The following is a 9,035-nucleotide window of genomic DNA, read 5'->3' as shown; positions in this document are numbered from 1 at the left end:
CGGAAAGGTGTGGGGGACCAAGCTGCATGCACACCAGTTTTTTCCCGCCCAAACATGCATGTCGTGCTCCAAAACTCAGGCCTTAAGTCCACCCGGCAGGAGGGTGACGCCCCGGCACGGTGCGAAAGGACGCCACTAACCGATCCCCGGCAGGAGGGTGACGCTCCGGCACGGTGCGAAAGGACGCCCCTAACCGATCCCCGGCAGGAGGGTGACGCCCCGGCACGATGCGAAAGGACGCCCCTAACCGATCCCCCGGCAGGAGGGTGACGCCCCGGTACGGTGGTAGCCACAGGCCTCCGCCCAACAAGCCGACGCTCGCGAAAGGGGTGATTTTTTTATTTATTTATTTATTTATTTATTTTTTTTTACGTCGCGGCCTATAGCGCCGGTAGGCTTTTTCCCGGTGGGGCCTGATGGTCGGCCCAAGGCTTCTTCCCGGTGGGTCCTGATGGTCGGCCCAGCCCGTTCTGGCGCAGGCGAGTGTTTATAGTGGCGCCATCTTGCATTGGCTCATGCTGCCCTCCCGGAGCTCATCTTTAATCCTAGAATCTAGAGTCCGGGTTGATAGGTGGTCTTCTGGACAGCATGTGGGTAGTTTTAAGCCACTCGGCGGCGGCTGAAAAATCCCTGCTTGGTGGCACCGGGCGGGGATTGAACTCGCGTCCTCCTGAACGCGGTGGTGTTACTCTGTCGATTCAGCCACCGCCACGGTGGCGTGGGCACGCCGGAAAGGTGGTGGTGGTGGGGGGGTGGGGGGGATCACTTTTGGGTAACTTTGACCACTACCCGGCTGGGTGGGTGGTGGGTAGGTCCCCACGGCGGCTGGCTGGCTGGCTGGCTGCCCGCCCGCCTGTCGTGGATTTTCGACGTATAAATTTTTGGACGTGTTTCTGGCGCTAATTATTGATCATAGTCGCGAATTTTTTTAGTCCCGTCACTGGCACCATCTCCCACTACTGCGTGCGTGTGTGCGCATGCATGTGTGTTCCTCAGGTCAGTCCTTAATGACCTGAGGTTTATTGTAATGACTTGAATCATTAAGACTCCAAAAGGCGTGGTCTTAGATACATGGAGATGTCATCGAACCATTTTTTCCGCGATTTTATCTCGTATGACCAGATGTGTGTGTGTGTGTGTGTGTGTGTGTGTGTGTGTGTGTGTGTGTGTGTGTGTGTGTGTGTGTGTGTGTGTGTGTGTGTGTGTGTGTGTGTGTGTGTGTGTGTGTGTGTGTGTGTGCGTCTATGGGAGAGAGGGAAACATGGAAATGCAGGCAACAGAAAACTTATTGGCTCATTACGAGGCTGCCTGCTTTGGTGATTTAATCTGCTCGACAGCCACTTGGTGCCTGGGGAGCAGATGAAAGCACCTCGACATTGAGGAGCAGATGAAAAGCACCTCGATATTGAGGAGCAGATACAAGAACATAGAAATACAGGGAGACTGGAAGAGGACGAGTGGCCTACACAGGGCAGCCCCAGAATCCCCCCTAATACTCATGATGAGTGAGGTGTAGTTTCAGGGGCACAGGTGGAGACTTGATCCTCGTTTTACCGGCGGTACTAGGCACGCACCAGTAACCTGTCGCCTTACTGCACCCACACCTCACTCCACCTGTCATGCGGACATTAACTGTTGCTTTACTCTATTGTTGACTTACGCTACTTGCAATCTAGGTTGTGGGGGAGAATTATATGAATATAGGTTGAGGTCTTGTTGCAATCTGTCTGAAAACATGCACCTCAATATTCAGTTCACTCCTGACGCAGTGAAGTGACGGTCGATTCTATATTTGAAGGAGGTGATGGTATTCGCATTTACTACTTCTGAAGGAAGATTGTTCCAGTGACGAATGACTCGGTTTGAAAAGAAACTCCATCCGATGTCTGTGTTACATCGACTCGACTGAATGGGTAAGCCGTTATTTCTAGTTCTTCGGTTGGTTTGCAGTTCAAAGACTTGGGAGTAATCGACGCTATTGAAGTTTTTTCAGATACTTGAAAACTTGAATCATATCCTCTCGCAGGCGTCTTTTCTCCAATATAAAGAGATTGAGTCACTTGAGTCGTTTCCTGTACGGTTGAGCCCTTAAGGTTGGAATCATCTTTGTGGCGCGTCGTTGAATCATTTCCAATAAATCAATGTCCTTTCTGTAATTAGGAGACCAGAACTGTACTGCATACTCGAGGTACGGTCTTACCATGGAATTATACAAGGCTAGCATCACGTCTGGCGTTTTACACTCGAAGTTCCTCGCTATGAACCCGAGCATAGTGTTGGCTTTGTTGTAGGCTTTTTTACAGTGATTCGCGTGTTTCAGGTCACTGCTGATAGTGACTCCAAGATCCTTTTCCTCCTGCATCGCTTGCAGAGGTTTCCCATTCATGATGTAAGTGTGGTTACTATTTCTGGACCCAATGTGCATGACTTTGCATTTGTCAACATTAAAGGACATTTGCCACTTTTCTGACCATTCGATAATGTGATTGAGGTCTTTCTGAATGACTTCGCAGTCGGTCTTTGTGAGGGCCTTTCCACCCACCTTGGTGTCATCAGCAAATTTCGATATTGTTGATTTCAATCCTGATTCGAGGTCGTTGATATATATGATGAAGAGAATGGGTCCCAGCACTGACCCTTGAGGCATTCCACTATTGACTGGAAGCCAATCGGAAGGCTGTCCGTTTAGTAGTACACGTTGTTTTCTGCCGGTGAGCCAATCTCTTATCCATGCGATCAGATTGGCTCCAATGCCCGCCGAGTGCAGTTTCTTAAGGAGTCGCTCGTGCGGTACCTTGTCGAAGGCTTTCTGAAAGTCCAGGTATATAACATCACTGGGGATGTGGGCATCCCTGTTATTATATTTACCTTGGAAGAAGTCTAATAAATTTGTTAGGCATGAGCGCTTGTTTCTGAAGCCATCCTGGGTGTCGGAGATTACATTATTGTCTTCTAGAAACTTGACAAGTTTGTCTCTAATAATCTTTTCGAGTATTTTTCCTGCCACTGATGTCAAACTTATGGGCCTGTAGTTTAATGCAACGCTTTTGTCTCCTTTTTTGAAAATCGGTGTTACGTTCGCCATCTTCCAGTCTTCTGGGACATTATTCAATTTAACAGACTGGTTGAATATGTTAGTGAGTGTCTGAAGTATTTGTTGTTTAAGCTCTTTCAATAACCGTGGTGACAAACCGTCGGGTCCCGTTGACTTGTTCGTGTCGAGCTTGTCCAAATACTTTTTAACTTCTTGGTCGCATATTGTGTCAATTTCCAGGGGCGTGATCTCACTCGGCGGGTCAGGGCTCTCGGGAATGGTTTCGATGTCCTCGACTGTGAATACGGATGCGAAGTTACTGTTGAGGATTCTGGCCATCTGTTTACTGTCCTGAGTTACAGATCCAGTCTCATCTGTCAGGGGACCAATATTGGATTTTACTTTCTTTTTCGATCTGATGTATGTGAAGAATTTTTTTGAGTTTGTTTTGATGTCACGCGCTATTTGTTTTTCGTAGTTGCGTTTACTACTTCGAATAAGGGTGCGACAAGCTCTGAGGCTGGTGTGGTACTGAGTACGGGCTTCGGCCGTGTCATTTTCTTTCATCAGGTTATAATTCCTTTTTTTTTAAGTTTACCGCCCTTTTTATTTCTGTGGTCATCCACGGTGGATCCACGGTACCATTTGCTCGCCTGGGTTTCGTAGGCACTGTAGCCTTCTCTACCTGCAAAAGCTTATCTTTGAAGTTGTTCCACACGTTGTCGATTATATTGTCGGTTAGGTGAAGTTGGTCCCAGTTCGCAGGGGGAAGCAGCTCACGGGCTAGGTTGAAATTTGCTTTTTTGTAGTCTGGTATCACTGACGGATTGTCTACGAGTTTGTGACTTATGTTGACATTGGAACGGATTAAGTGGTGATCGCAACCATTAATTTTTTCACCAACTTCACAGTCGCGAATGAGGTCGGGGTCGCTTACTAATACCAGATCCAGCAGATTGTTTTCTCTTGTCGGTTGAGTTACAACTTGAGTGAGGAACGAATCCGCCACCATTTCTATAAGCCTGTTACCCTCTTGATCTCCAGTCATCAGTCCCCAGTCAATGTTAGGGCAATTAAAGTCCCCAATTATTATTGCTTCTTTGCTTTGTTTTAAAGAGTGAAGTTCTTCGTATAGGGCAGTGTCGTCGGCTGCCTGTTGTTTTGGAGGTCTGTATACGGTCGCAAGTGTTAGTTTCTTATTATTCGCGGTTATTTCCACATAGACGGAGTCGTAACTTTCTGCGTCTTGTTTGTCTATTTTTATGGCTGGGAGCGTACTTTTTACGTAGCAAATTACTCCTCCTCCTTTCTTGTGCAATCGATTTTTTTGGAAGCTTTCGCACCCGGGAAATGACAGTTCAGATACTAGATGTGCAGAGTTGGCCCAAGTCTCTGTGATGGCTACCACATCTGGTTTCTCAGTTGCAATATACGCCCTAATTTCGTCCTTTTTGAGTATAGACTGCGTGCATTTGTGTACAAAATGGAAATATGACTCCTGGTTTGGCCGCGTCGTGTTGAATGAGTTCGCTTGTCGGGGGCGTCGTTGGTTACACAGTTTCTTGCAAGCCGCATCGACGCTACGGTTCGGTTGATCAAGGGTTGCCTTTGCCTTGCCCTCGCCTGCAGTTTTTTTAATAGCTTTTCGAGAAGCTTTCAACTGCCTCGTTCAGGAGCCTTCCAAGCCGCGCCGAACCAACCTCGTTCAGGTGGAGTCCGTCCTCCCAAAACAAATCTGGGCGCTGATTGAAGTGATGCCACGCATTCGTGAACGCTACGCCTTTATCGTTACATAACTATTTTAGACTAGTGTTGACGCCGTACGCTTTATTGTTAAATCCGGCGAACGTATTGACTCTCGGTAGAATTCCAGAGACGATGATGTGAGGGGACTTGATCTTGTATTTCCGAATGACTTGACGGTATTTTGCTAACAGGTCCTGAGATTGAGTTGACTGAAGGTCGTTGGTTCCCGCATGGATCAGATACACTGTGTCGTCTTTCGCATTTACTGAAACTGCATCGACAGCTGATTCAATATCGTCCAGTTTGGCTCCGGGGATACAGAAACGCTGCCGTGTCAATGTATTCCGACCGCGAAACTCCGTAAGTTGGCCTCTCACCAGACTGTCGCCAACTAAGTTGACTCTAGTAGTCAGTTTGCCTATGCCAGGAAATAGCGTCTGGTTCGTACAAGTGACAGCTCGGAGAATGGTCTTGTGGTTTCTTTTGGCAGGGCGTGAGGTACAAGAGGGAGCGCGGGCGAAGGTGGGTTTGGAAGTGGTGGTAGTGACGGTAGTGGGTGGTTGGGGAAGGGTGGAGGGTAAGGTGTGTAGGGAGGGGAATGTGGTATCAGAAGTGGAGGAGGAGGCTGAGGTCGTGTTGGAGGTGGAAGGGGAAGATGTAGTGGTGATGAGGATAGGGGAGGAGTCTAAGGTGGTGGAGGGAAAGGAAGGGAGAGCGGGAGAAGTGGGTGTGGTACTGTGGATGGAGGTGGATGAGGTAGGAAGGGAGGTGGATGGGGTGGAAGGAGTGGTAAGGATGGAAGCGGGTTCAGGCGAGGCAGAGGAGATCGTGTTGGAGGTGGAAGTGGAAGATGGAGTGGTGATGAGGATAGGGGAGAAGTCTAGAGTGGTGGAGGGAGAGGAAGAGAGAGCGGGGGAAGAGGGTGTGGTAGTGGGTGTGGATGAGGTAGGAAGGGTGGTAGATTGGGCGGAAGGAACAGTTAGGGTGGAGGCAGGTTCGGGCGAGGCAGAGGTATGTGATTGGGTCAGAACGTCAGAATATGAGGTTGAGGAGGAGGAAGGAGTGGGAAGGGCGGGGAAGGATGTCACAATATCCCATAACAGGGCATGTGAGCGCTTCAAATCATTATTTATTGAGCTAAGTGCTTGGATACGCGAATCCAAGACACAATATTTACAGTTAGACTCGCCGAGGTGGAAGTGAATCGTGGCAAATTTCTGCGAACAATTACCGCAAGTGAAATATTTAGGCATGGTTACAATTCCCTTTTTTTTCTGTAGCAAGAAACTTTACAGTTACGATATATTTAGAAACCCGTGGGTGGCTTGCTGAATACCAGGAAGGAGTTGTACTGAACACCTAGAAGGAGTTAGGTAGGGGTCGGGTCGAGTCCCGCGGGGGTTAATTAGTTGGACGGCAGAGAGGCTTGTTTAGTAAAAGGAGGAGGAGGAAATAGTTAGAAGAGGAAATATGGGTATGGGCAGAGTAAGAGGAAATAGTTAGAGGAGGCGGAGGAGTTAGAGGAGGAGGAGGAGGAAATAGTTAAAGGAGGAGGAGGGGGAGGAAATATGTGTATGGGCGGAGAAAGAGGAATAGGGAAGGTGATTAAAATAGAAACACCTGTGTTGACCCTGGCAATTTTAGGATTATTTAAGGAGTGCCGGGTGGCTTCCTTCGTTAAGCCCTTGGTGGCTGTGGGATATGGGCGGGTGTGTGAACACCTGGGCGGGTGTGTGAATACTTGAGAAACTGACCGCGTACACCTGACTATCTTGGTGAGGGAGTGCCGGTGAAAAGATTAGCCGACCTCACTAATCCCGGAAAATATCAGACTTAACGGGCGGTACCGGGAGTAGTTATACCCCTGGGAATAAATAGGGCGGGGCTCAGGAACGATTGGCAATTGGCAACGAACAAGTTAATACAGTGAGTTGTGATCTGATCGTTTACTTTAGTAATAAAATAAATAAAAGACTCGCTATAATAAGTAATAATGTATCACTCGAGTTTGTGTTTAGACAGTGTGTGTGCTGTTGTTGAAATACTATACTTTGTCGCCCTGTGACAGGTACGGGTAGCAGTAAAGTTATAACACTTATCGTCCCACAGCGGCGGTGATGTCTGCTCAGCAGTGAGACGACGATGAAGTTACCGATGAACCTCTTCAAGCAATATCAATTACAGTTAAGATCCTCGATGACGTATAAAGATTGCAACGCACACTTGGTGAACACTTAAATCACGGAATCACGGTGAACACTAAGTCATTGAACTACGGTGAACACTTAATCATTGAATTACGGTGAACACTTAAATAACGGAATCACGGTGAACACTAAGTCACTGAATTACGGTGAACACTAAATCACTGAATTACGGTGAACACTTAAATCACGGAATCACGGTGAACACTAAGTCACTGAATTACGGTGAACACTAAATCACTGAATTACGGTGAACACTTAAATCACGGAATCACGGTGAACACTAAGTCACTGAATTACGGTGAACACTAAATCACTGAATTACGGTGAACACTTAATCACTAAATTACGGTGAACACTTAAATCACGGAATCACGGTGAACACTAAGTCACTGAATTACGGTGAACACTAAATCACTGAATTACGGTGAACACTAAATCACTGAATTACGGTGAACACTAAATCACTGAATTACGGTGAACACTAAATCACTGAATTACGGTGAACACTAAGTCACGGAATCACGGTGAACACTAAGTCACGGAAGTATGGTGTGAGAGCGTGGACGCAAGCCGGAGCAAGCGGGGGTCGTGACCTTAGCCTGGGAGGGTCAGGCAACGAGATTAAGGAAAGATAAGACGCCGGGAACAGGTGGGCGGGACATATTCCAGCCTGGTCATTAACCTAATGTCCTTAACCTTTTCCGTGATTATAATCTTGTGGTCATTGGAGCCCTAGTTCCCCGCGATCTTATCTTAACCTTTCACCTACCCCCTCTTCCGCCACCCCCTCCTCCCCGCTGGGCACCCCCACTTCCGTCACCCCCCCGCTTCCGTACGCTAGCCCGAGAGGGGGGGGGGGTGAAAAGGTGAAAGATATGTGTGTGTGTGGGGTGGGTGGGTAGGGGGGGAGACCAGCTACCCCCTCTTCCGTCACACCCCCCGCTAACCCCCCCAACCCCCACTTCCGTGCGTCCCCGCAAAAAATACCCCCACTTCCGTACATTTGTTACTACTAACATACCCACCCCGCCGAGGGAGTTCTAAGGAGAGAGCATCAGAGGAGGAGTATAAAACAAATCATAGGTACACAAGTAAAAAAGTTAATGAAGGCTCCACATTTTGCCATCCTCCGCTAGCCCGGCTGGAGCATTATGTCTTTCTGCAGCACCCTCAAATTGGTCTTGTCAAACCTCGGGCTCAGGATCTCTCGGCTATAAGGGTGGTTTTTCTTGGTCTGGGTGTGCCATACATAGATCTGTGGTGAGAGAAGGTGAGATTAGATTTTGTCCGTTTAAAGAGGAAAAGAACATTGGAAGAGGCAGTGAGTGTGAAGAATGGTGAAAAGAACTTTGTGTGTCTGTATGAGAGAGAGAGAGAGAGAGAGAGAGAGAGAGAGAGAGAGAGAGAGAGAGAGACTTCCTCATTTTCCCTTGTTAGCTCACTTACCTTCTCCCTTCCTTCCTCATATCCCTCTCCTCCTCTCACGTTTCTTCCCTTTTCTCTTCTTTCCTCCTTTCCCTTTCCTTTTCCACTTCGCGTTCCTTTTCGTTTTTTCCCCACTTCCTCTTCTTTTCCTCTTCAATATCCTTCTCCACTTCCCGTCTCCCCCACTTTCTCTTCTTTACTACCATCACTTTCTTTCCCCACTTCACTCTCCTTCTCACTTCTCTTCCTTCCCACTTCCTTTTCTTTCCTCTCTTCTTTTCCTTACTCACTTCGCTCTCATTCTCATTTCCCTTTCTCCGACTTTCTCTAATTTTCATTCAAAACTTTGCTTTCCTTCTCACTTTTCTTCTGCCCCACTTTTTCCACTTCCCCTTCCTTTTACCCACCTCAGGCTAAAGGCTAATGCGACGGAAATGAGCACCGAGGCCACGCGCAGCTTCAGCGTATATGTTCATCTTCTCACCTGCGTACACTCGGCGGCCTTGAACTCGATCTCCGAAGGTTTGACGCCAAGACTTCGCAAGAATCCATCCTCTTCGTGTCCAGGGGTGAAAGGCATTTGAGCATCAGGCCGCTAGGGTGGTGGGAGAAGAAAAGGAGTG

The 9,035-nt window shown here is 48.0% G+C and overlaps 1 protein-coding gene across 3 annotated transcripts in view; it reads right to left on the bottom strand.

The window, feature by feature from the left end:
- Window positions 1-333: 333 nt before the first annotated feature.
- The window catches only part of LOC126996821 (galactosylgalactosylxylosylprotein 3-beta-glucuronosyltransferase P-like), an 82,497-nt gene continuing 73,795 nt past the window's right edge, over window positions 334-9,035 (bottom strand). For all 3 annotated transcript variants that reach the window (XM_050857682.1, XM_050857681.1, XM_050857683.1), the window contains exons 8-9: window positions 8,897-9,007; window positions 334-8,242 (exon numbers count right to left, since the gene is read on the bottom strand). In XM_050857682.1, coding sequence (XP_050713639.1) covers window positions 8,120-8,242; window positions 8,897-9,007 — 234 coding nt within the window. In that variant the 3' untranslated portion in view covers window positions 334-8,119. The remainder of the gene's footprint in view (window positions 8,243-8,896; window positions 9,008-9,035) is intronic.

Source organism: Eriocheir sinensis, chromosome 11 (assembly GCF_024679095.1).
Source record: "Eriocheir sinensis breed Jianghai 21 chromosome 11, ASM2467909v1, whole genome shotgun sequence".
Lineage (NCBI taxonomy): Eukaryota > Metazoa > Arthropoda > Malacostraca > Decapoda > Varunidae > Eriocheir > Eriocheir sinensis.
Note: the sequence above shows the minus strand (reverse complement) of the source record. Positions and strands in the feature narration are given on the sequence as shown.